General features: G+C 43.9%; 3 protein-coding genes across 3 annotated transcripts in view; 1 reads left to right on the forward strand and 2 right to left on the reverse strand.

Moving 5' to 3' along the window:
• Positions 1 to 27,909, forward strand: part of ABCC5 (ATP binding cassette subfamily C member 5) — a 176,078-nt gene that overhangs the window by 33,894 nt on the left and 114,275 nt on the right. The window lies entirely within an intron of this gene.
• Positions 9,235 to 15,914, reverse strand: LOC117804473 (5-hydroxytryptamine receptor 3E-like). Its single transcript, XM_034672212.1, is given in 9 exon segments — positions 9,235 to 9,258; positions 9,601 to 9,686; positions 9,688 to 9,829; positions 9,946 to 10,190; positions 10,371 to 10,570; positions 11,438 to 11,474; positions 11,882 to 12,006; positions 13,204 to 13,370; positions 15,851 to 15,914. Coding segments are annotated over 8 exon segments (1,038 nt in total). The 3' UTR covers positions 9,235 to 9,258; positions 9,601 to 9,628.
• On the reverse strand, positions 21,141 to 27,575 carry LOC100474183 (5-hydroxytryptamine receptor 3C). Its single transcript, XM_002915695.4, has 9 exons — positions 27,351 to 27,575; positions 25,870 to 26,036; positions 25,414 to 25,458; positions 24,826 to 24,935; positions 24,381 to 24,550; positions 22,587 to 22,747; positions 21,867 to 22,071; positions 21,504 to 21,683; positions 21,141 to 21,375 (listed from the first exon to the last, which is right to left on the reverse strand). The coding sequence occupies exons 1-9, from the start codon at positions 27,415 to 27,417 to the stop codon at positions 21,146 to 21,148; spliced, it is 1,335 nt and encodes a 444-aa protein (XP_002915741.1). The 5' UTR covers positions 27,418 to 27,575; the 3' UTR covers positions 21,141 to 21,145.

Raw genomic sequence — 27,909 nt, forward strand, 5'->3', positions numbered from 1 at the left:
CTTAAAAAAATGTCTAGGTGGTAAATTTGGGGCACCTGGATGGCTCAGTTGGTTAAACATCTGACTCTTGATTTTGGCTCAGGTCATGATCTCACGTTGTGAGATCAAGCCCCAAGATAGGCCCTATGCTGGGCATGGAGCCGCTTAAGATTCTTTCTCTCAGGGGGGCGCCTGGGTGGCACAGCAGTTAAGCGTCTGCCTTCGGCTCAGGGCGTGATCCCGGAGTTGTGGGATCGAGCCCCACATCAGGCCCCTCTGCTATGAGCCTGCTTCTTCCTCTCCCACTCCCCCTGCTTGTGTTCCCTCTCTCGCTGGCTGTCTCTATCTCTGTCAAATAAATAAATAAAATCTTTAAAAAAAAAAAAAAAGATTCTTTCTCTCGGGACGTGTGGGTGGCTCGGTCCGTTAAGCATGCCTTTGGCTCAGGTCAGATCCCAGGGTCCTGGGATTGAGCCTCATGGGGCTCCCTGCCCCTCAGGGGCCTGCTTCTCCCTCTCCCTCTGCCTGCACTCACGCTCACTCTTTCTCTCTGTCAAGTAAATAAATAAAATCTTTATTTTATTTTTTTTTTTTAAAGATTTTATTTATTTATTTGACAGAGATAGAGACAGCCAGTAAGAGAAGGAACACAAGCAGGGGGAGTGGGAGAGGAAAGAAGCAGGCTCATAGCAGAGGAGCCTGATGCGGGGCTGGATCCCATAACGCCGGGATCACGCCCTGAGCCGAAGGCAGATGCTTAACCGCTGTGCCACCCAGGCGCCCCAAATAAAATCTTTAAATAAATAAATTTTAAAAAAAAAAGATTCTCTCTCCCTCTCTAAAAAAAATTTTTTTTTGTTGCATACAGATAGTTTTGTATTTGATGCTTCCCTGAAAGCTTTTCAATCAACTACAAGCCAGAGTACTCCATCTTCACAAAGGAATGTTTCAGGATTCTGTGGAAAAGGCCTATGCCAGATACTTTGGGGTACAGGTTTCTGATGGCATCGCTTAAACAATTTTGAAAACATACTGGTGAACTGAGCCAGGATTTCTAGAACTCTAGAGAAGCCAGTGGTTTCATAAGACCGCTAGCCCAAGATCCACTGAAATAGAATTAATTACATAGGACTGATGAATTGATGAGGGATGATTACTGTTTTTGCTTAAAGTATTGTTGATATTTTTGTAATGTTCTGTTTTCTGGATATTTAAGGAAGCCCTTTTCTTTCCTCTTAAGCTATATATAACTCATAACAATTTAATAATTATAACTCTGCTTTTTTTCAGACTCTGCTTTTGTACACTGAAATGAAACATTTGTGAATGAAAGCTTGTTCTCTTTGCCTGAGCCATCTAAAATTTGGAAACTTTTATTGAATATTCTTAATTTCATGGCAATATAATTATCATATATTCATGACAATATAATTATTGGCATAGATTCAGAAAGAATCTGTTCTCCTTTTTACTGGGACATAATTGAAAACACTGATATGCAACCAAGGCCTTGCCTAGAGCATTATATTTGGGGATGATGTTCCTTTAATCAGATATGGCCAGACACATCTAAGGAAATGGGTTGACTTTATGGAACCAATGCTTACAAACCCTTACAGGAAAATTAGTTGGTATCTGGCTTAAAAGGTTTTCAGCTTCTGAGTGGGTAAGGTCACTTTCTTGTCAGACCCAGGAATCTTAGGATATTTGGGGAACTTTAAGAAGAGACAAATTCACACAATGGCTATCACAGCTGAAATCTGGTATTGAGTTCTTGGTGTGATTATCTAACCTCAGAGGCTTTTAGAATTCAATTTGAGATTTTTTTGGGGGAAACCTTTCAGCAAAGCAAGTTTAAGAAGTCGTAAGTGGGGGCGCCTGGGTGGCGCAGTCGTTAAGCGTCTGCCTTCGGCTCAGGGTGTGATCCCAGCGTTCTGGGATCGAGCCCCACATCAGGCTTCTCTGCTAGGAGCCTGCTTCTTCCTCTCCCACTACTCCTGCTTGTGTTCCCTCTCTCGCTGGCTGTCTCTCTCTGTCAAATTAATAAATAAAATCTTAAAAAAAAAAAGAAGTCGTAAATGGCAAATTATCACTCTTGTTACACTAATGTAAACAGTGAAGTTAGGGACCACCTTATTTGCAATCAAAAATAATCTTCCTTTGTCCCCTGAAACAAATAATACATTATATGTTAATTAAAAATAAATAAATAAATAANTATTTGCAATCAAGAATAATCTTCCTTTGTCCCCTGAAACAAATAATACATTATATGTTAATTAAAAATAAATAAATAAATAAATGAAAGAATATTCTTCCTTTGAGATTATTTTTGATCAAAAGGGAGGAGATTATAGAAAAAATATGTATACTTCAATGAGCAATTAAGCATTGTCTATAGTAAGTTCCCAGCTTTTTTTTTTTTAAGGTTTTTAAATTTATTTATCTGAGAGAGAGAGAGAGACAGAGAGAACATAAGCAGGGGGAGAGTCGGGGGTGGGGGGAAGAAGGCTCCCCACTGAGTAAGGAGCCAGATGCGGGACTCCATCCCAGGACCCCAGGATCATGACCAGAGCTAAAGGCAGATGCTTAACCGTCTGAGCCCCCAGGTGCCCCAAGTTCCCAGCTGTCTGATAAGAGCCCTGTTCATTGTCTCTGGACTATTTATCAACGCTTTTTAAATTGCAGGTAACTGATGAATATTGCCAATGACAAAAACCAAACAATTAAGAAGATTGATTTTATTTAGACTGTTGCAATAGGGAGATCACCCAGATTCATAGATCAGAGTATCTCAGCAGGGCAGTTTTGCCTTAGACTTTTTATAGGGAGAAGTGGATACGTTATAGGTGATTTACAGTTGGGACTGTTTCGTAGTCAGGAGAAGTCTCAGTCAGTTAAATGTTTAGCTCTGTGTCTGGCTCATTTTAGGGGATAAACAGTTCAAATCTCAGTTAATCATTCATGTGACAAAGAACTGGGAGTTGGAGGATCTGTGTCTGGCCTTGCTGGTGGGTTCAGGCAGAAGGGGAAAAGTTTGTTTGGTCTTCTCACAAGTAAACAAAGGTAGCACCTGTAAGGCCTATGGGAGTCATGAGAAAGAGTGGACAGTGAGTGAGTCTTATCTAAGTCATTTGGGGAAAGGTGGTTCTTTTCCATCAGCCGTTTCCAGAACACAAAAGGGTAGTGGGATTTCAGAAAGCAAAGGATTGGAGAGATTTCTTTTTTTTTTTTAATAAAGATTTTTTAATTTCTTTATTCGACAGAGAGAGAGACAGCCAGCGAGAGAGGGAACACAAGCAGGGGGAGTGGGAGAGGAAGAAGCAGGCTCATAGAGGAAGAACCTGATGTGGGGCTCGATCCCATAACGCCGAAGGCAGGTGCTTAACCGCTGTGCCACCCAGGCATCCCTGGAGAGATTTCTTAACCATTGGTGTTTTCTGGGAGCACAGGGCCCAGGTAAAATTCAACATTGTCAATATGCGAACTCTGCCTTGTCCTATGGAGTTCCAGTGGACTTCCCTCCTCCTCCTGTGTAAAAATAACCTCTATTTGCAATTCAGTATCTTCACTCCATATAAATGTGTGCTTCTTGACTTTTCCTTTGAATCAGTTATAACATATGTCTGGTTCTCTCATAAAGTATGAGTTCAATCAATTCTTCAATGTGTATTCCTTTTTATATTTGTATGAGAATCATGATTTTGCCTTTTTCTAAAAATTGTCTTTAAACAGTATGATCCATATCACTTATTCAGATTTCAGCAGTTAAACATGCATTCATTTGTGTGTGTGTGTGTGTGTGTGTGAACAAGTTAGTTTCTAAGGGTCCCAATGAGAGTCCAGGAGATCATGAGAGCTGTGGAAAGTCCAAAGCCTGGTGATGGTTACAGTGAAGGCTGACACCCAGAGGTTAAGAATTATCATATAGAGTGAGTTGGGATGAATTCTTGGGTGGAGATCATTCTGGATTTAGAGTCTAGAGCTCAGTTTATTCAAGAATTATTATTTCTGCATTCCTTGATAATGACCTACATGTATTAAAACATAGAAGTAAGAGTTAAACATAATTGGGTTCAAAATGGTTCTGTCATTTACTTGCTGTGTGATCCTGGGGAAGGATCTTAACTTCCTTCTATCGGGTGTCCTTATCTGCAAACTGGGAATAATGTTAACACCTACCTCATAGATTTGTTGTGAGGATAAAATGAGATAATGGATGTGATAGACTTGGCATAGAGAAAGTACTTGGAGGATGCCTGGTTGGCTCAGTTGGGTAAGCATCTGCCTTTGACTCAGGTCATGATTCCAGGGTCCTGGGATTGAGTCCTGCATCGGGCTCCTTGCTCAGCGGGGAGCCTGCTTCTCCCTCTGCCTGCTGCTCCCCCTGCTTGTGCTCTCTTTCTCTGACAAGAAAAAAAAAAGTACTTGGTAAGTGATAGCTATTATTAAAATAACTTTTGTAGGGTTGCCTGTGTGGCTCAGTTGGTTGGGTGCCTGCCTTCAACTCAGGTCATGGTCCCAGAATCCTGGGATCAAGCCCTATGTCGGGCTTCCTGCTCAGTGAGGAGCCTGCTTCTCCCTCTCCCTGCCCCCTGCTCGTGCTCTCTCTTGCTCTCTCCCTCTCTCAAATAAGTAAATAAAATCTAAAAAAACCCCAAACAAACAACTTTTCTATGTCCAAAACAAAGAAAGGCCTAAACTAATAATCTTTCATGAAAACTGTAGAAGCTACCACATCTATATTTTACTTCAGACCCATTTATACTCAGACAAGCAGAATTCTTGCTCAGCAAAGACAGATGGAATAATAGTTCATCAACTTGTCAACTTCAATAGTAGATGATGAAAACCACAAGTGCATGTTGAAACATGTTCTTTCGTTTGCTTGTTTTTGGAACTTTCATATTTCTTTTCATGTAACTTTATGTTTTTTTTAAAAGTAGGCCCCACACCCAGTATGGAGCCCACTGTGGGGCCCAGTGTGGGGCTTGAACTCATGACCCTGAGATCAAGACCTGAATTGAAATCAAGAGTCAGACACAACTGAATGAGCCATCCAGGCACCCCTCATGTAACTTTGTTTTTTAATAAAGGCAATTCACTAAGTCTATGAACATAATTTTATTTATAGGTTTTTATAGGCCCGTTCACATTTACAGATCATCTGACAATATGTCCAAATTTTAGTCAGGAAAATATGGATAATGTAGGTACACTCCGCATAGTATGTGCATTTCTTTTGCCTGTATCTTAAGGTAACCATCTCAGAAGGGTCCAAGTAGGGTCCCCACTAGAGGGCGGTATGGATCTCCCAAAGGGCTGACAAACACAAACACTTCTTCGGGTCTTCCTTTCAGCTTTACACATCACCAAGGACCTGTTAATTCAGGATTGCTAAAAATGAGGCATTTGTAAACTAAAATTTGCACATTACTCGATGTCCTCCAGATTCCAATTTGGCATTGTACTATGGTCCTGCAGCCTGTGAGAAAGTCACAAAGCTCCTACTTGCAAGCAGACATGGGGCTTGTTGGGATTCTCTCAATTTCCGGGGCTTTTTCTTATTAGTGGATCAGCAGTGTTGGTCTGAGGTGGTCGAATTGCTATTCATGCTCTTTAATCGCTGCTAGCTTTGTTTCATCATCTATTCAACATCACGTGAATTGTTTGATTCCCCCCTTCAGGGTGTTGTGATGTATTTGCATCAAAAGTAATTTTGCTTTGTTTCAGGTGTCTATCTTATTATTGTTACAGTGGATATATACAAATTCCCTCAAATCTGCTTGTGTAGTGGCACTGCAATGGTGATGTTCTTTCAGAGAATGGAAGCTAGTTAAATAACTTGTAATCAAGACAAGTGTTGTAAAAGTATTAACTATTTTAAAGTTTATAGGACATTGTTTTATAATTAAATGGGTAAACTCACAGTCTCTCATATGGTATATAGTAAGTATCTAGTAAGCAATTCTAGCAATAACTTTTCTGCAACTTTTAATTTTGTTCCTTTTTAATTCTGTATCATCACCAGTTCTTTTTTGAGTAAGGCCGTATACATGGGTGAGTAAAATAGTTTCTGTGATCAAAACCATGTGAAAGTTTCTGTTCTAAACTCTTTGAGTGGATTATAATATAAATGTTTAACCTCACAATTCTTAAACATTACACAATAGCATCAAAATAATCAGTATGCGACCTCTTTCCAATTTCTCACCTTGTTCATCCAGAGATCCTGGATCTTACCCTGATCTACTTCTGTAATTGTAGTGCTTGTCTATCATGTTTCATCCTCGCCTCCCTGTATGAATACATCAGCATGAATCCAAGGACATATCTCATCATTCTATGATCATCTGGCACAAGTGTCACTTTCTCAGAGCAGCCGTCCTAGAACATTCTGTTAATCTGTGTGTCACTCTCTGTCCTATTACCCTGTTTTGTTTTCTTCAGAATAATATGAAATCATCAGTTTGTTACTTGAGAAGATTGGTGCCTCCTATGTGTCTTACTTGTTTACCCCCAGCTCTTAGATAAAATGTCTACTACGTAAATAAGCACTTAGTAAGGATTGGATAAATGAATGAATGAATGCTTCACTCATTTCATTCATTCCATGATGCTGCCCTGGGGACCGGATGACTAAATGGTTCATAGAGGCAGAAGTTCTCATCTGAGCCTGATGGCATGCCCCATGTACATCATGTCTGAATTCCCATCTCCTATCAAGGATCTCTGAGTTGGTCTGACTGGTGAATGTTTCATATAGTTAGGGATGGTGGAAACTGTGTCTGACCTGAAGTTGTGGGTGATTTCCAAATCAAGGAAGCATGCAGAGCTGACAGATGAGTGGGGAGCTGCAGTCCATGGGCTCCTGGTAAGTCATATGATGGTGGAGGAGGGCCAGGGAAAGACATTGATGAAAACTGAATATATGGGGTCAGTAGTCAGAGAGTCAGGGAGATGGCAGCAGGGACCAGGGGAATGAGAGAATAAGCAGGAAGGAAGTGGTGGGCACAGAGAATTGTGTAGTGGGGTTATATACTTTTTGTTATTGTTTAGCAACTTTATTGAGATATAATTTACATACCGTAAAATTCACCTATTAAAAGTATATAGTTCCATGGTTTTTAATATATTTACAGAGTTATGCAATCATTACCAGTCTAATTTTAGGACATTTTTATCATCCATCCACCAAAGAAATCCTGTCATTGTGTCATTCCTCATTCACCTGCCCTTTTCTCCTCCAAGTCCTAGGCCACCACTAATCTCCTTCCTGTCTCTATAGATTAGCGTATTCTGGACATTTCCATTAAGTGGGATTATATAACCCGTCGTCTTTTGTGACTGGCTTTTCTCTTACTTAGCATAATGTTTTAAAGGTTCATCCATGTTGTAGCGTGTATGAGTGCTTCATTCCTTTTTATAGCCAAATAATAATATTTCATTGCGTGGATATAAAAATGTTATTTATCTGTTCATTGGTTAATAGGCATTTGGGTTGTTTTAGCTATTTTGAATAATGTTGCTATGAACATTTGCATACAAGTTTTTGTGTGGACATATGTTTTCATTTCTCTTGGGCATGTATCTAGGAGTGGAATTGCTGGGTTATAGGGTAACTCTATGTTCAACACTTTGAGGAGCTGCCAAATTGTTTTCCAAAACACCTATGCTATTTTGCGTTCCATTGTGGGGTTATTTCTGGTAGATGATTTTATGAGTTTGTTCTGAACACTTGAGCCATCTGAGTACCATGAGAACGAGTGTGTCATGATTCTGCCTGGATCCTGCCGTTCAGCTGCTGCTGCACAAACCCCTGGGCCCCTGAGGCCCAACCTGCAGTGATTCTAATGTACTAATGTACTAATGTAACCCCAGAGGTGTATTGTGATTAGTCAGTCCCAGCAAGTCCTCCATCTGTTCATATATTAGTCATCCTTCAGAGTCCAAGTTAACACTGCCTCCTCTGCTAGCTCAGTGGTTTCAATTCTGACTGCACATTAGAATCCATGGGGAGCGTTCAAATATACCAAATCCAGGGTCCACACCAAACGTTCTGATTTAATTGGACTGGGATAAGGCCTGGGGACTAGGATTATTTAAAAGTCTCTTCAGGGGATCCTGGATGGCTTTTGTCTGAGTATTCGTTTGAGTATTCGGCTTTTGGTTTCGGCTCAGGTCATGATTTCACGGGTCATGAGATCGAGCCCCGTGTGGAGCCCCATGTAGAGCCCCGTGTAGGGCTCCACGCTCAGTGGGGAGTCTGCTTGAGGATTCTCTCTCCCTCTTCCTCTGGCCCTCTCCCCACTCACACAAGCACTCTCTCTCTCTCTCTCTCTCAAATAAATAAATAAATCTTAAAAAAAATTTAAAAATGCAAGTCTCTTCAGATGATTCTAATGTACGGACAGGATCGAGAACCGCAGTTCTGCTCTCCCTAGAAGAATCCTTTCTCCTCTGAACTTCACAGCAGTTTATTTTCAGTGGCAGTCACCAAAACTTTAAAAACAGATTCCACATTTAATTGCAATTATTTAACATATATATTTTATTTGTCCAGCTGGGGCACAAGCTCTTTGAGGACAGAGCTGTGTTTGATTCATCCTCAAGTCTCCATTTGTCAATGGACATCTGTTTATAGCACCACCTGTGCTCCTCCTGGTACTTTTCTGGAGTAATGCTTAGGAGCCAGCCAGGCAGCAATCGTGAAGCCTTCCCTGGCCACCCACCTAAACTTACAGTCTCCTCCTCCCCCATTTCCCCTTCTTCCTTCCCTAATTTGCTTCCCTCCCCCCACCCCCACGCAGCCCATGCTCTATGTTTCACTTCTTATCTTCTTTATTGTCAGTCTCCACCCACCCTCTGTGAGGGTAGAGACTTTTGTCAGCTTGGCTCACTGCCGTACCCTCAGCACTCAGAACAGTGTCTAGCACATGGTAGGTGCTCAATAAGTATTTATTAAAAGAATAAATAAATATGTTGGCCTATATTTAAAAAGAGGTTTAGGGGGCGCCTGGGTGGTGCAGTCATTAAGCGTCTGCCTTCGGCTCAGGGCGTGATCCCGGCATTCTGGGATCGAGCCCCACATCAGGCTCCTCCGCTAGGAGCCTGCTTCTTCCTCTCCCACTCGCTTGTGTTCCCTCTCTCGCTGGTTGTCTCTCTCTGTCAAATAAATAAATAAAATCTTTAAAAAAAAAAAAGAGGTTTAATCCCTTTCCTCTACACTAGTAAGTGAGCTTAGGTTNTTGTGTTCCCTCTCTCGCTGGTTGTCTCTCTCTGTCAAATAAATAAATAAAATCTTTAAAAAAAAAAAAAGAGGTTTAATCCCTTTCCTCTACACTAGTAAGTGAGCTTAGGTTTTTTTTTTTTTTTTTGGTAAATACTTGCAGTCATTTATTATAAAGCCTTCCTTTTCCAGTAAAAGTTGTATTTCTAACATAAACATGTAAATTCTGAATTCATTATGTTTTAGAATTAGACTCTCTGAGAGAGTCTGCAGAGGCTCTGTTTAAGCCCTGGAGCAGGGATCGTGGCATATTTGGAACTGTGTATGCAAATTGGAGCAGAGGAATGGGGTCTGGGGCTGTCAGTTGAAGCTGAAGAAACCTGAACACTGACTTGCTCTTGCACCATTAGAATTCAGGTCCTAGGTTTTCCAGAGGACGATGACCGTGATGATGGAGGAGGCCAAGAAGAGCAGGTAGGCGAAATAAGAAGGTGTCCATCACGTGGCTGAACTGTACCCATAGATCAGCTAGCTGTGTGCTTGTCAATCCTGAACCCTCATTCAGCTCTGCTTCTCTGGGTCCCAGCTCCTTCCCTACTGACTGCCCTGGCTCCTTTGGTCCTGTGGAGAAGACGGAGACTCAGCTGTGAAGTGGGAAGGAGACAGGATTGGGGGAGTGGGGGACTGGGGAAGCTAGGCCCAGTGTAGAGAGTATGGGCAGTGCAGACTTTCCTTACCAGGTGGGTGAGTGGGCCTGAGGCCTGGGCCCACATTCTCCTTCCAGAGCACAGTGGGGCGGCATTTCCTTGGGCTGGTGCAGTGGAGGAGCAGAGAGTGGAGCCACTGAGGCATGGGTGGGGGCTGGGTGGTGGCCAGGTGCAGCAGGTAGGTGATGAAGATGGTCTCCAGCAGGCTGACCACCATCAGGGACAGACACAGGGCAAAGTAGACACCTGGGATGGGGGTGAGGAGCATGCATGAGTGAGGCCCAGAGAAACCAGCAATCCCCCCTTTTCTCTGTCTCACACAGAGAGTGCTTTCTGAAAGGACTGCTTTTTCCCTTCTGCCTTAGCTGCCTCAGCAGGTCTAGCCAGTGCACCTATCTACCTTGCCTCCTTCCCACCCCACCACTTTCCAACAGTGAAGAGGTGGGCATACTGATGAGGGGGTGCCATTAGCAGGAAGTAGTTTATTCATCATGAGCAGGAAGACGTTGTAGCCCAGCAGAAGAGTTATCTTGAAAGGGGCACGATTCTCGCTTTCTGCCGGCAGGTAGAAGCTGATGGCATCGATGGCAATCAGAAAGCTACGGGGCACCAGGAGGTTTATGACGTAGAGGCTGGGCCTGCGCCTGATGGCCACCTGGGGGTAGGAGAGAGCAGAGAACCAGGTGAAGCTAGCACTGAGGGGATCCTGGGGGATGATTCTAGCCCCTTCCTCCCTTGGTGTCCTCAACCCAACAGGGGCTCTCTCTGGGGCTGGATGAGAGGCAGCCTTCACATGACTAAAAAGACTCTGCCATACCCATCAAAGAAAACCTATGCCAGAGCTGGCAAGTTCAGAAAGGCGGGCTGCTCTGGGGGACTTGGGAGAGGGGAAGGCTGTGAAGGTTGTGGCACCCAGTGGCTTTCTGGTCTTGGGACAAGAAGTGAGAGGCTCTGGGATTTAGAAAGATCTGATGATGGAGATTTGGGAGATGAGCACATCTCACAGTCTCTGGGCTTACATAGAACATGATCTGGTCAAAAAGACTGGAGCCCACAGACATCTTTGGGGTGGCCTTGTTGATACCCAGGAGCTCCCACTCCCCTTGTGTTCGGACAATGTCACGTGAGGTGTCCACTATCTCCCACAGTTCCTTTTCCATGCCCAGCAACATGTTTTCCACTGCAGGGGAGACAAATATTCATTCAACACACTGTTCAGCGCCTGCTCTGTGCGGGGCTCAGAGAGGTGAACTAGAAAACTGCTTAACTCCTTCTCTCTGGCTGCCCAGTAACATGGCTTCCTCGCTCCTCAGTCTCCTTCTGTCAATTCTGGGCTTTCTCAGAAGTCTTGTCTCCTCCTAAGTTCAACTCCCCCACCCCACCACCCACACACTCCTGATCAGCAAATACTCCACTGTCCCTTTTTAGGCATTTAAAAAAATAACCTTGTTGTGTGTGCTATTTTGTTGCCCCACTGGTTGATCTCATTTTACCCCATCCTGGAACCCCCACCGCAACTCACCTGTGTAGAGGAAAGAGCTGAAGGTGAGCGTGCAGTTCTGCTGGTCAAAGGGGAAGTAGAAGATGTCCAGGCTACAGATGCTGGTCACCTGCATTGGCTTGTTATACACTATGTGACCATCATTGGTCACATATGCGGAGAGGCCTTCTGGGGTCTGATCCACATCCATGCTAAGTGGTAGAAGGGGAGAGAGGCAAATGCTCTGGGTTTCACATCAGCTTAAGCTTCTCTCTTAGTGTGGGGCTTCCCAGTGTTACTCACTATGGCCACTCTGCCATCTTTTCTGCCCACCACTTTCTCATTTCTAGAAGAAACGTCTTCTAGAAATGAGAGACGGTTGATGAACTGTGATTGTGCTCCTCTCTGAAATAAGTTTTTGGTGGGCTTGCCTATACTGCCCTGGCCTGCTTCTTGCAGAGGGTCTCCGCTCCAGCTTTCCCTAACTTGGTACCCACGATTCCACCCACGATGAAGATGTCTGGCAGCCACAGGTTCTCAGTTGTCACAGTGAGTTTACTGATAGCACCACGTTCTTCTGGATCCCAGCTGATGAATGGGTTATTCCAGATCTAGAGCACAGAGCACAGAGGGATGGTTATGGCTGAAACCTGGAGCTAGTTTATGTCAGCATTTACCCTTCCATTCCCTCATATATATATATATATGTATTTTTTTCTAACTGTATGCACTACAGGCATATGATAAAATTTTAACCATTCCAGAAAGGTATAACATAAAAAGCAAGCCTCTCCCTCCTCAATTCACTCCAACTCAGCTCATATCCCCAACTCAGTCTCCTTATTAACAGTTCCTTGGTTCTTTCTAGAAAATAAATTAATACATACTCCAGCATTCACTTTTACTTACACAGATGAACTCATACTTTGTACATTGTTACTCAGGTTGCTTTTTTTTTTTTTTTAACCCTATTTTCTGTTAAGCTCTGATTCCTCTTCTCTTCCTGGTGATAATGTCCCCCTTCTCTAGTTAACAAAGTCTTTTTGGCCTTTCACTTCCCATTCAAGAGAAATCTGAAACTGGATGCTGGATACCTTTGGGGCTTGGAGCTTACTTAGGGGTTTTCAACAATACCGCCCCCTTCTTCCTGCATTTTCCATCTATGTCTTTCAAAGTTGTTTGGCAGCTCAGAAAGCTATTTGTCATCAGCATGGGCCCTATTTTGGTTGGATTTATCTATTCCCTTGGCAATGCCAATTTCAACAAATATGATTTTTGCAAATGAGCCCAGAAAAAAGGGGAAAAAGAGGGAAGAGAACTAAGCTGGACTTACGTACCAGCTTTAACCACAGAAATGATGTCAGCAGCTGAAGTTGTTCATCCTGACAAAAAGAAGTCCTCATTCAGGATGATTAATGCCCAGAGATCAGGTCCCCCTCCAGCTCTTGCCTTTGTTTCCTGTGTGGTCCTGTGTGACTATTCAGTTTTTCAGTCACAAGTCTCAAAAGAAAGGTGGGTCCGAAAAATGCAGGTTACATGGAAAATGTAGGGTGAAAGACAGCATGCGTGCCCATTGGAAATGTTTCATCTGCATGTAGGGGCAGAACTCAGGACAGATGTTCCCTGCAGAAATGTCACTGCAGTGTTCCCCTTCATGTCTCTCCACCCCATAGGATGGACATCTAACCTGTGGAGCATTCAGGGATGGATTGCTTGCCACTGGACCAGTGCGAGGTTGGGTTGCCAAGGTGAAGACTACTTGTTCCCTACTAGCAGCCTATGGAAAGAATGCAGGAGTCTGAACTCACGACTTCCAGGATGGCAGACAAAGTGAAGGAGATGTTGACCTGAGTGGGGGTGCTGTAGTTGATGACTGGACGGAAGTCCTTCTGGTTAAATATAGTCTGGAAGGCAGCAGGGTCCACCCCATGCTGGTCAAAGCCTGAGCAATTGATGGTGAAAGGGTTTGACCTTCCTGTAGAGAGCAGAGACCTATGAGATGGGAATAGGGCTTTTGTGTGTCCTAAGCGAGAGGAGTACCAGGGCTGAGGCCTGAGAGCCTCTCTGCAGAGAAAGAATATGTGGACATGGGGTGAAGCACATGAGCCCCTCCTTCCTGGGCCAAGACTTCTGAAGGCCAAGCCCTACCTGCCAGGGCTGGGGAGCATGGTCTGGTCTGGTGGGCAAATGGTGGAAGTTGATGTGGTGAGCTGAACCAGGGCTCAGACCTTTCTTCCTGTGCTTTGCTCCCATATAAAGCCTACCCAAATTTGTATGCAAACAGCCTCTCTGGGGAGTCCTATTCCTTCTGTAGTCCCAACGCTGAAGTTTTGGCTTTTGTCTGACCATACTGTTTTCTTTCTAGCTTGATTATGGCTTGTTCTCATAGTACTGAACAAAACTTCCCTAAAATTTTGTTTCTTAATTTCCCCTTCCTGCTTTCATGTTTTCCCATTTCCTGGGAGGAAAAATTTGGAAAGAAGTCAACCTGAGTGTGACCTGAAATATGTGAGGACTTAATGTTGCACTGGATGTGAATTTATTGACTACCTACTGTGTGCTGCGCTCTGTGCCCTTCTCCAGCTCAGTGGCTTCCTGTAAGATCCATGGGAGCCAGCGTCATCATCACCATTCTGAGAGATCTCACTGATCATCTACCATGGCTTGGTGGAGCCGGGTAATGAAATGTAGAAGCCCTTCGGCCCCTCTCACCTGCATCCCAGCCACAGATGACTCTGTGGTTATTCCTGTAACTACAGCCCAGCAAGTTCTTCTAGTGCCTCGTCCATTACCCACCCCCCCACGCCAGCTAACTCACAAGGTACATCTCCAAACCAAGGAGAAACACATCTCAGGAAGAAAATGTTGTCCTTTCCCCTCTACATCACCTCCTCTGCAAGATCTTCCTGAGTGAAGTGGGAAAAGAGCTATGTTCCTGTCACCAGGACCCAAACCACCCTGTTCATAGTTACTACATCTTGGTAGAAAGGAAAAGTTGGACACTATAAAGGGGTGGAATTGGAGAGGTGGCAAATGGAAGGTCAGTTTAGTAGATGCCTAGGCAGGCAAATGAGAGAGGGGCTGTGTGTATTGATCAGTGAAGTGGGGTTTTTTTTGTCTGTTTCCAAGGAAGCCATAACGTAGATCCTACAGAGAAAGAAAATGTTTAACCCAGCTATTTTAGATGCTCTCTAGTTCTGGAGAATGAGAGGGTTTTTGGATTTTGCCCAGAACAGCATTCCCATCTTTCCTTGTTCTTGCCCCATCTTACCTGGAAGCAGAAGGCTGACAGTGAGGCAGAGGAGGACTCCCCCCTCCACAGGCCACCCCCCTTCCATCCTCCTCTTCTGGACTCTTCTCTGGGGATTCACCGGGGGCCCCCAAACTCTTGAGCTTAAAGGAGCTGAGACCACACCTTGGTTCCTGGTTTTGGATAGTGCTCATGACAGGTGACCACTCCCTGGTGAGAGTCTGTGGCCAGAGAGGTCACAGCAGAGTGCTGTGCTGGTATGCCTTCCGGGCTCCAGGCAGGGGGCATGTTAGGCCAAGACCTGGGGAAAAGCACCTGTTTAGCAGCCTTGTCTAGATGAATTGTTTTAAATCTCAGTTCCAAATACCTTTCGGGGGAAAATGGGGGATGTGGGAGATCAGGCAGGTAAGGCCACTGATAAAGGTCTCATCAGGTGCTTCTGGAACTAGCTATGCCTCAGGGAAAGTGCATGGCTCACTCAGAAATGGATGTGGTGGAGACACCTGCTAATTTTGAAGGCAAGAACATGTAATTTGTTGCAGACCTAGAAATGTATCCTTTATCCACTTGTGGACATTAAGGATTATTGTCAACAGTGAGTTAAAAATATTGAGAAAGTAAGCTTCTTTTTCATGACGTCAACCTAACAGACCTCTGCCCCCACAGCTAGCACAGCTAGTACAGACCTGCATCATCCTTGTTTGCACTATTGGGACATCTTCCCTCTCTGGTTTTCTCCCAGGCCAATTCTTTTTTTTTTTTTTAAGATTGTATTTATTCATTTGAGAGGAAGAGAGAGAACAAGCAAGGGGAGAGGCAGAGGGAGAAGGAGACTCCCCACTGAGCTGGGAGCCAGATGTGGGGCTCGATCCCAGGACCTTGGGATCATGACCTGAGCCGAAGGCAGTCCCTTAACCCTCTGAGCCACCCAGATGCCTCTCCCCGGTCCAGTTCTTCATTTTGCCATTCTCCTGACACAGAACTCTCCTGTTTGCTCTTCCTTGCCTAATGCCTCCAAAGGCCTACAGTCCTGGAGCCATGTGGGAATGTATGAATAAAAAAATCACTTGATGAGCATTTTGAAAATACCTGCACTCCCCGCCTCCTTGACCCCTATGGAAGGGTGTGTGTGTATTTAAAATTTGCCCAGATGGTTCTGATTCGCACTTCATTGAAAACCTTTGGACTGGCCTGTGTTACCATACCACAAACAGGATACTGATATTGATATACAGTCAAGATACAGAACTTCAACACCAGGATCCCCATGTTTTCCTTTTACAGCTACAACAACCTCCCTCCCTCCCTAACCTCCCACTGTCTGGCAGCCATTAATCTGTTCTCCATTTCTATAATTTTGTCATTTCAAGAATGTTATGTAAATCAAATAGCACAGTATAACTTTTTTGAGACTGGCTTTTTCTCAGTAGGTGTAATTCTCTGGAGACCCATCCAGATTGTTGTGTGTATCAGTGTGCATTCCTTTTTATTGCTGACTAGTATTCCATGGTAAGAATGTACTGCAGTTCATTCAACCACTCACCTGTTGAAGGACTTCTGAGGTTTCAAATTTTAAAAATTTTTTTGAAGGACTTCTGAGTTTTAAGGGAAAACACTTATTTCCTCTACTTTACTCACAACACTTAAAAAAAAAGATTTATTTATTTATTGGGGGGGAGGGGCAGAAGGAGAGGAAGAGAGACTTTCAGGCAGACTCTCCGCTGAGCGCGGAGCCTAATTTGGGACTTCAACTTATCACCCTGAGATCATGACCTGAATTGAAATCAAGAGTTGGACACTTAACCGACTGAGCCACCCAGGTGCTCCCACAACACTTCTGACACCAAATTGTGGGTTTTCCCCTCACACCAAGTAATTCTGACACTACCCTTTCTGGCATACCCCTTGGATTAAGGGCTCAGTCCCACAAGAGTGACCCCTACTTCATGTGCCAATCCCAAGTCAGGGCCTCCTGTACTTCTGACCAACTGACAAAAATTGGGGGTCCCCACAGCCCCCTTCTCAGATTCAGTTTTTTGCTATAACAGCTCACAGAATTCATGGAAACATTTACTTCTCTATACTGGCTGTTAAGTTTATAATAAAATATACAGAACAGCCAGATGTAAAGGTACACAGGGTGAGATCTGGAAGGGTCCTGAGGACAGGAGCTTCTGTCCCTGTGGAGTTCCAGCATGTAGATATGTCACCAACCTGGAAGGTCTCCAAACTGCATAGTTTAAGGATTTTTTATGGAGGCTTCATAATGTAGGCATGATCAATTATTAACTCAATCTCCAGCCCCTCTCCCCTCCCTAGAGAATGGAGATTGGGGCTGAGAATTCCAAGCTTCTAGTCATGCCTTGGTCTTTCTGGTGACTAGTCCCCCATCCTGAAGATATCCAGGAGCTGACCAAGAGTCACCTCAATAGAATAAAAGATGCTCTTATTGTCTAGGAAGTTCCAAGGGATTTACAAACTGTGTCACTAGCTGGGAGGAGAGACCAAATACACATTTTTTCACAGAGTTGTTTAGTTTTTGTCTATTACATGTAAAGCTGTTGTAAATGTTTGTCTACAGATTTTTGTGTGAACAAAAGTCTTCTGGAATAAATACTCAGAAGTAGAATTGCTAGATTGTATGGTATTTGCATGTACAGTTTTTAAAGAAACTGCAATACTCTTTTTCCAGAGTGGCAGTACTACTTAACATTCCTGCCCACAACGTATGAATGATCCAGTTTCTCTGCATTTTTCAGGGTTTAGAATTTTGGATAAGAAAGGACTTCTGAAAATAGAACTCTAAAATCACAAACATGAAGGAAATGATTGATAAATTCAGCATTTAAAAAAATTTTAAACTTATTTTCATTAAAGGACAGTAAATGTGTGGCGCCCGGGTGGTTCAGTGGGTTAAGCGTCTGCCTTCAGCTCAGGTCATGATCCGGGAGTCCTGGGATGGAGCCACGCATTGGACTCCCTGCTCAGCGGGGAGTCTGCTTCTCCCTCTGCCCCTCACCCTGCTCATAGTCTCTCTCACTCTGTCTCTCTCTCAAATAAATAAATAAAATCTTAAAAAAAAAAAAAAAGGACACTAAACGTGAAAAGTCAAATCATAACCCGGGAAAATATCTGCAACACATAACTGACAAAAGAATAGTTGAAAATTTATAAAACATGCCTATAAATAAATAACAGTGACAAAAAACCCTATCAGAAAAAATGGACTGAAGACGTGAATAGGCACTTTATAGAAGAGAAAACACAGCCAACAACCAACAAAAGATATTCACAAAAATACAGGGAACAAACTGCTGGTTGCCAGAGGGGAGGGGGGTTGGGCAAAATGGTGAAGGGGAGTGGAAGGTACAAGCTTCCAGGTATGGAATGCCTATGTCAGTGGGATGAAAGGCAGAGCCTAGGGAATACAGTCAATACTATTGTCATAGTGTTGTATATTGACAGATGGGAGCTACACTAGTGGTGAGCATAGCATAGTGTATACAGTTGTCAGATCACTATGTTATACACCCGAAACTAATGTAACATTGTGTGTCCGCTATACTTGAGTTAAAAAAAAAAAAGAAAAACACTGAGATGTGAAAAGGTTGTGAGGATACCCCTCGATGCTACTAATGAAAAGAGAGTGGGAAGCTGGTAGAAATGACAACTCAAGAAGTTAGAAACATGATCAAACATTTAAGGACAGTAATATATCCAAGGCCAGTGGACTGGGTTTTTTGTTGTTTTTTTTTAAATTTGAGAGAGACAGAGAGAGAGCGAGCACGTGCGTGCGTGCACGCACAAGTGTGGAGAGGGGCAGAGGGAGAGAGAGGCAGACTCCTGCAGAGCAGGGAGCCCAATGTGGGACTTGATCCTAGGATCCGAGGATCATGACCTGAGCTGAAGGCAGACACTTAGCCAACTGAACCACCTGAGGATCCCAGTGGTCTGGTTTTTACTAACATTTCATAAATTTCCAATGCACACTCTTTTTTTTTTTTTAAGATTTTATTTATTTATTTGACAGAGAGAGACGTCCAGTGAGAGAGGGAACACAAGCAGGGGGAGTGGGAGAGGAAGAAGCAGGCTCCTAGCGGAGGAGCCTGATGTGGGGCTCGATCCCAGAACACCGGGATCACGCCCTGAGCCGAAGGCAGACACTTAATGAATGCGCCCCCCAGGAGCCCCTCCAATGCACACTCTTAACAGAGGTTTACAATAGAAACTGGAGGGAAGGGAAATAAAGTTAATATCACAAGGGCTACTATTTATATATATCTTTTAAATGGGGGAAGGATGGCAGGAACCAGAATCACCCCTGAAACTGTGAGGTACTCCTAATGTTCCTGATGACATGTCCGACATAAGCTAGTACGAGCTTAAAATGTTTCACTTTGTTTTTAGGTCATATTTTAGACCACAAGGCTCACCTCAACCCTAACGTATGAACACGATGTTCTTTTGCAAAGGATATTGTTAATTATAATGGTCTTGGCACAGAAAACTTAAAGTCACATTTCAATAAGGTGTAAAGAAATTACAAAATGACATCTAGAGAAATATAAATGTGGAGATGGGGAAGGGAAAAGAAATGATGCAAAAGCGATCTTAAGAAATTTAAAATTCCTCGAAGATGTGGTAAACACTCTTCATTTTATGCTACTGGCAAAAGTCAAGGACAAGTTTCTGCATGAGAAATATGTTCCGAGTAATGGAAAGAAGGAAACACATGAGAATGTGCAAGCAGAAATGTCTGTCGGTGTATAATTAACATGTCTAAGAACTCAAAGGTAAAGTTGATACATAAAAATGGGTTGCTAATTTTCCACATGAGATATGTAAAAATAAAATAAAATATGCCAGGATGGGATAAAGGGATTACACCTAGGGATAGTAAAATACTGATTCTTAATCATTCAGTGAGTCTGTATTAAGCACCCATGTTGTGTCAGGCATACTACCATATACTGAGTTATAAAAATGAGTGAGACATTGTACCTGACCCACAGGAAGACACACTCTCTTAGGGGAGGAAGAAATATAAAAAAATCTCTGAAATGTATTCACCTAATTGAAATACAATTCAGAAATTTGTCTTTGGTATTCTTTTACTTCCCTTTTCAGTTTCTGTCTCTCCTGAGGGCCAGCTGTTAGAATCCTTCCCAAGATCATATCTGCCCATGAAGGTGTAAAGTACTATTAATAAGGAACACTTAAAAAAATATGGGGTTTTTTGATAGTAAAAATAATACACTCTCATTGAAAACAATTAAGAAAATACAGCTGAAGATATAAAAGAAAAGAGTAATCATTTCTCGTCCCATTACCCAGGACAAAGTTTGCTTATGTTTTGGTCTCTAGCCATCTGTACTTTTTTCTCTGCACTTCTCTCCAGCCCTCTTTTTTTTTTCTTTCTTTTTTAAAAACAGAACTTATATATATAAACTGTTTTGTAACTTGTTTTTTCCACTTTATATATCATGGGCCTGTTTCCATGGTATTAACATTGATCTATATTCTCACTTTAAATGGCCACAAAGCATCTAATTGTGTGGCTATATGACAATTTATTTAACTTGAACCATTTAATTGAGGTCCCTAACTAGTCTTCCTGGACCTCCTCCAAGCATGTATATCAGATTTATTTATTTATTTTGAGAGAGAGAGAGTGAGCGAGAGCAAGTGGGGGGGAGGGGCAGAGGGAGAGAGAGAATCTCAAGCAGACTCCACTGAGTGTGGAGCCCCAAGCAGGGCTTGATCTCACAACCCTGAGATCATGATCTGAGTGGAAATCAAGAGTCAGACACTTAACTGACTGAGCCACCCAAGCGTGTATTCAGAAGGCCTTGCCTGTTTGATTTTGTGAATTTGGGGAGGGGGGAAGATAAAATATATCATTTATTTCAAAGAACAATTTCAGGAATGAGAGAGGTAAAGGCAAGTTAAATGAAAGTGGTTGATGAAAGAAACATTTTGCAATTATAAATATTTTATAGTGATTTCTTACAAATGAGATTTGACCTTTTCATTCTTTTAAAACTGTGAAAGTGTCTAAAAGACTTCAAATCAGATTACCCTTGTTTTGAGTGAACTATCAAAGTGTCTGCAAGAGCACTCTCTGCTCCAGTGTTTGTGGACCTATCGTAAATGTACTGAGGAGGCAGTGCTTCCTGAAAAGTTTTTTTTGGGACAATCAATCAAGGAGAGACTCTGCTGACCCTGACCTCCACTGATAGCAGAGTCAGAAATTAGGTGTGGCTAAGGAACACTGAAAGTGTGTAGGAATGAGAATCATGGCATATGAGAAATCAGGAAATTGTTTGGGGGCAATTCTGAACCTGCTCTGTAGAGTTGGGGTTTGGGGAGTATAGATGGGGACATGGTAGTCACTGGGGGTAAGTAGCTAAGATCAGAAAAGGGGCCCAGGTCTGGCTGGCTCTAACACCAAGAGAAACTCCAGCTGTGGTTTGCAGGGAGAAGTGGATGTGGATGTCTGCCTAGGTGTTCCAGAGGACGATGACTGTGACCACGGAGGTAGCCATGAAGAGCAGGTAGAGGCGGAAGAGCAGGGTGTCCATCATGTGGCTGAACTTCACCCACAGGTCGACCAAGTGCTGCTTCTGAGCCTCTTCTTCCTGCTGGGTCCCTGCTGACCCGGGACACCCATTTAACTCTGCCTCTCTGGGACCTGACACCTTCCCCACCAACTCCACAGGCTCCTTCACACCTACAGAGAGAAAGAGACTCAGCCAGGAGCATGAAGTGCACCTGGGGAGGAGGGGGCTAGGGAAGGAGTCAGGAGCAGAGAGTGGAGGTGTGGGAAGAGGAAGTGTGGGCAGTGCTGACTCCCCTTACCAGGCAGGTGGGTAGGGGTGGGGCAGCATTTCCTTGGGCTAGCCCAGTAGAGAAGCAGAGAGTGGAGCCACTGAGGCATGGGTGGGGGCTGGGTTGTGGCCAGGTGTAGCAGGTAGGTGATGAAGATGGTCTCCAGCAGGCTGACGACCATCAGGGACAGACACAGGGCAAAGTAGACACCTGAGGGCAAAACAAATTATAAGCAAACCAGGGCAGATTCATCTCTACACTTCTTAAGACTTTCTCCAAATCCAGTCTTTCCTTGTAACCCCTTCCCTCCTTAAGTGGAGAAGCAGTCAATTCCTGGTTCTCCTCCCTATGCCCTGCTGCCTGTTCTTCCCTGGAAAGCGGGAGGGACCATACTGATGAGGGGGGTGCCACTGGCTGGGAGTAAGTCATTCATCATGAGCAGGAAGACGTTGTAGCCCAGCAGAAGAGTTATCTTGAAAGGGGCACGATTCTCGCTTTCTGCCGGCAGGTAGAAGCTGAGGGCGTCAATGGCAACCAGAAAGCCACTGGGCACCAGGAGGTTTATGACGTAGAGGCTGGGCCTGCGCCTGATGGCCACCTGAGGGGAGGAGAGATTGTGGAGAATGTGGCAAATATACTGATGTCAGAGGGCTCTCATATATTTGTAATCCTTGCCGATGTGCTGTTAGGCTGGCTGTGGGATGATTGCTTTAGGTAACACATGCATTTAATTGTATCCTCTACAGAAGTGCTCCTCTTTGTTGTCTAATTTTCACTGGTAAATTAGTCCAACCCACTGGGAACACAATTGTAGACTTTTAGGGGCAAGTAGGTCCTTTGGACCATCACAGAGGTGGCTGCTCCATTCTGAACAGTAAAGCTTGTAAAAGCCCAGCTGCTCCTCCTCTCTGCAGGGTGGAGGAGGGGAAGAAGAGGGGCAGGGAAGGGGGAGGCCCTGGTGATCCTTCTTCAGGGCAGTTAGGATAGAGGGTGGAGTGGGGAGCAGATGCTTAACCCCCTGGAAATTCTTTTTACATCCCGAAGTGCCTTGGATCAAGAGGAAAATCACAGAGGAAACGGGATTAGAAGTCAAACAAGGACCCTTGCACTTACATAGAACATGATCTGGTCATATAGGTTGCTTCCCACCAACATCTTTGGGGTAGCCTTGTTGATGCTCAGGAGCTCCCACTCTCCCTGGGTCTGGATGAGGTTACGAGATGTGTCTGTTATCTCCCACACTTTCTTGTCCATGCCCAGTAGCATGCTGTCCACTATAAGGGAGGCCGGGGGGAACTCAGTCTGGAAGTGCTCCCAAGCTTCCTGCCCCCAAGTTAAATTCCTCCCCCGCTGAGCTTCTTCAGCAAATTTTCCTCTCTGTTCCCTTATTTATTTATTTATTTTTTCCTTTTGGGGGTTACTTTTTATTTAAATTCAAGTTAGTTAACATACAGTGTGCTATTGATCTCAGGAATAAAATATGGTGATTCAGGAGAGCCTGGGTGGCTCAGTTGGCTAAGTTTTATTTATTTATTTATTTATTTATTTATTTATTTATTTATTTATTTATTTTTATTTTATTATTATATTATGTTAGTCACCATACAGTACATCCCCGGATTCTGATGCAAAGTTCGATGCTTCATTAGTTGCGTATAACACCCAGTGCACCATGCAATATGTGCCCTCCTTACTACCCATCACCAGTCTATCCCATTCCCCCACCCCCTCCCCTCTGAAGTCTTCAGTTTGCTTCCCATAGTCCATAGTCTCTCTCTGTTCCTTTAAGGCAAGGCATACAGGTTTTCTCAAAAGTGGGTTACAGGACCACAATTCATGTGTATGCAGGCTGCAGCACTGATTTTTTTTTTTTTCAGTTGAAAACAAGAATGACTCAAATTTGTTATGGGAATATTGGATATGACTCAAATGTGAGTCAAGAACTTTTGCAATCATTCCTATTTTCCTTCTCCATTTCCTAGTTATATGATGTTGTTTTAGTGGAGTCAATCTTGAACAGCTCAACCTTTTTATAATTACATGTATGCCCATTAGAATGATTAATATATCCAAATCTACCACATGACACCTGGTAGCATTCTGTGTTTACTGGTTTAAGTGTGTTAGCTATCAGAATTAAAAGTTTTCAGCTAAAAATTGTAGAGCAGGAGATCTTCGGAAGCTCAGGGTCAGATAGGCCTCATTTGGCACAAGGGCCATCCAAGATCTCAAGCAGTAGTGCTTTTTTTTTTTTAAGTTTATTTATTCATTTATTTATTTTAGTAATCCCTACACCCACCGTGGGGCTTGAACTCACAACCTGGAGATCAAGAGTCACATGCACTTCCGACTTAGCCAGCCACGTGCCCCTGTAGTTCTCTCTCTCTCTCCCTCTCTCTCTCTCTTTTAAAAAATATTTTATTTATTTATTAGAGAAAGAGAGAGAGCATAAGGGAAGGTGAGGGGGTGAGAGGGTGAGGGACAGAGGGAGAGGGAGGAAACAGACTCCTCGCTGAGCGCAGAGCCTAACGTGGGGCTCGATCCCAGGACCCTGAGATCATGACCTGAGCGGAAGTCAAACACTCAACCAACTAAGCCAGGTGTCCCTCTGTAGTTCTTCTTCTTTTTTAAAAATAAACTTTATTGAGGAATTAAAGCAGTAATTCTTAACCCTGTCTGCACATTAGTATCTCCCGAGAACATATAAAAAATATCAGCACCTGGGCCCCACCTGGAGCAATTAAATTGAAATCTCTGGGTGAGGCATAGTTATTGGTATTTTTAAAAAGCTTGAGTGGGCAGGCAGAGTTAAGAAGCACTGATCTAAAACCTCCCCTAACCATATACCTATACCACTTAAGTATCTGCCCCGAATCTTGAATAACTAGCAAAACATGTCTTGCTCACCTGTGTAGAGGAAGGAACTGAAGGTGAGTGTGCAGTTCTGTTGGTCAAAAGGAAAGTAGAAGATATCCAGGTTACAGATGCTGGTCACCCGCACTGGCCTGTTGTACTTGATTTGACCTTCACTGTTAATGAAGGCGGTGAGACCTGGAGGTGCTTGGTCCACATCCATGCTGCTCGTGAAAGGGAGGGAGTGGGTGCTGTGGTGCCTTCATTAGCTTTTGTTTCCCTCCCTTCCTGCGTCTTCCCCTACTGTGCTCTCCCTTTGGACTCTTTCTCTATTGTCACTCTGTCTTGTCTCTTGTATGCCTCATAGTGTTTTGTGGCCCTCAATTAATTGAGGCTGTGCCCCTGTCTGAATCATCTGATGTTCCCACACCCTGCACTGACACGAGGCTGCTCTTTGCCAATGGGCTTCGTGCTGGCTTTCCCCAGCCCCGATACGCACGATTCCAAAATGAAGATGTCTGGCAGCCACAGGTTTTCAGCCGAGACTGTGAGTTTTTTGAGGCTGACACACTCTTGCGGGTTCCAGCTGATGAAAGGATTGTTCCACATCTGTAGCCAGGGCAGTGGGAACCAGAGATGAGCAATGGTAGAGCTTATTCGAATAGTCAGCTTTTTCTGCCCTTCTCATTCTTCTTTGAGCTCTGATCTTCTTTCCCCCACTCATGTCTCTAATGACCCCAGCCTGTCACCCCCTTCTTTATCTAGCCAAGTGTTATTGGTAAAGTGCCCTGTAATGGCCTTTTTTTCCAGGCAGACCTTAAGTATAGCCTAAAACCCTTCAGTCCCAGGAGCACACCAATATATTTGCCTGCAAACCATTTGGCCATTTTCTTGGATCACCATTTTCCCCTTCATAAGCTGCCCAGGGATATGTGTGTGCCCAAGGCCAGGGCAGTTCTAGACCGAGTGATTTGGTCCCAGAAAGATTATAGATTTAGCAGAGGTTGGGACTAGGAAACCCCTAAGTTACTTCTCAAATTTATACTTACAAATGGAAGTGGGAAGGGGATAGTCGAATCTGCCTTACCAAATTTATCCACAGGAATGACGTCAGAAGCTGGAGCTGTGCATTCTGGTAAAGAAATTCCCATCCAAGATTATTAGTACAAGAAGACTTTGCCCATGACCATCTCATATTCTTACCAATATTTACTAATTTATTGGGCCAGCATAGTTTAGGTGTTCAACTGTCTTTTCCTTGCTTGTCTCCCTTCTATCTAGGGATAATTCAGGTTTTAACTGACATACAGACACTTCCTGAACATTCCAGATAGGACAGGATTCTAGAAGGAATCCTTCCTGAAAAAATACCACTGCAGCATTCTTCTTTATGTCTCCCCATTCCATAGGAAAATTCTCTAATTTGTGCAGAATCCATTTAGAGGACCTGCTGTTCACCACTGGACCAGTACAATGTTGTGTTGACAGGGCAGAGGATCCTTGTTCCCTATTAGAAAAGTGGAAAGTGGGGATCAGGTCTCACCACTTCCAGGATGGCAGACAGGGTGAAGGAGATGTTGACATAAGTGGGGATGCTGTTGTTGATGACTGGACGGAAGGCCTTTCTGTCGAACACTGCTTGGAAGGCGGCAGGATCCACCCCATACTGGTCAAAGCCTGAGCAATTGATGGTGAAAGTGTCGCCTCTTCCTGTAGTGAGCAGAGACCCTGTGAGAGAGGGCCTCTATGACCAGGGCTGAAGCCTCTCTGCAGGGAGAAAATGGTGACATACTGGGAGGAGTGGTGAGCCCTCCTTCCTGTTCCAAGATTCCTCAAGGCCAAAGCCCTTCCTGCCAGGCCAGAGAGGACAGGCTGATCTGGTAGGCAAATGGTGGAAGTTGATGTGGTGAGGTGGACCAGGGCTCTATTCTCATTCCTATTGTTTTGTCCTCATGCAAAACCTACCCAAATCTGTATGCAAACTTTGCCTTGGTACAATGGCAGCCACTTCAACAAGTCCTCAAGTGCACCCATCACAGGCTTCTTGGGTCTACCTAGGAGAACCTCTCAGCACTGCCTTAAAACTTGTCATCTGGGTCACTTAGAAATCTGATATAGTGTGTTTCTCTTCCTCATTCTCAGGGACCTCCATTTACTGAAGACAAGAACTGATTTATCAAGAAAATAAGGGAAGGAAACAATTGTACATTCTAAGTGGATATGGGTAACATGTAGTAGGTATTGTGAAGTGGTGTATACCTTGTTGCTATGCATTTATTTTCCCCTTCTCAGATTTAGTGACTTCAGATATCTTGGGATTTATTTTCAGCATTGGGATAATCAGGTGATATCACTGAGTATAAACCAGGTATAAAAATCTGGTATAAACCAGATGCCAATTATATAGTGAGATCTGTGTAGATGTTGTCTCTTGGCTATGACCAGGGAGCCATCTTGGTAGTAACTGGGCAGAATCTTTCCCCATTTCCGGCCTTGTGTGGTCTTTTGCTCTGCTTGCTCCTCTACAACTCCGTCTTTTACCATAGTATTTAAGGTATATACCCAGTCTAGGAACAAATATTCCCTCATGGAAATAAAGTGTCTACTCCTACCTCAGATTGATTCCTACCCTCCCTCAGTGTTTTACACTTAGTCTTTCATGGCATGTTTAAAATCCGTGGCTACTGTTCTCACAGATACCATATCAAGGGAAGAAGACAGGAAGAGTGGGATGAGGGTGTGGTGGGAGGGACACTGGAAGTGAAGGAAAAGGTGGAATTGGAGAAGTGGTGAAGAGGGACAGTCTGGCAGATTCCTATATGGACAGGAATAGAGTGGAATGTCTTTCTATTTGTCACACACACACACACACACACACACACACACACACACACACAGTCAAGACACAGATATTAGGGAAGAAATACTTAACATGTTAATTCTGAATGTCCTCCAAGTGCAGGGAAGTTCCTAGATGTCCTTGAGAACGACATTCTGGTCTTCCCTGTTCTTGCCCCATCTTACCTGGAAGCAGAAGGCTGACAGTGAGGCAGAGGAGGACTCCCCCCTCCACAGGCCACCCCCCTTCCATCCTCCTCTTCTGGACTCTTCTCTGGGGATTCACCAGGAGCCCCCAAACTCTTGAGCTTAAAGGAGCTGAGACCACACCTTGGTTCCTGGTTTTGAATAATGCTCATGACAGGTGACCACTCCCTGGTGAGAGGCTGTGGCCAGAGAAGTCACAGCAGAGTGTTGTGCTTTGTCCCTGTGCTGGTATGCCTTCCGGGCTCCAGGCAGGAGTGGGAGTTGGGCCAAGACTAAGGGAGAAGCACCTGTTTGGCAGCAATGTGCTGAGATCAATAACAAAATAACTTGCCTTAATGAGAGGGTGAGGGCCGGGGAAGTAAGAATTTAAGTACTTCTATGGCCAGGGAATCGCAGATTTGGAAAGGTGACAATATTTAGTGAGTTGGTTATGTATTCATTAGGGATAATTGCAAATACCAAATTATAAAGCTTGATTCCTGCCTTCATCATCTATTGTCTGTATTTTTCCAACGGCTCCTAACAAGATTTCCTCCTT

The sequence above is a fragment of the Ailuropoda melanoleuca genome, chromosome 1 (genome assembly GCF_002007445.2).
Source record: "Ailuropoda melanoleuca isolate Jingjing chromosome 1, ASM200744v2, whole genome shotgun sequence".
NCBI lineage: Eukaryota > Metazoa > Chordata > Mammalia > Carnivora > Ursidae > Ailuropoda > Ailuropoda melanoleuca.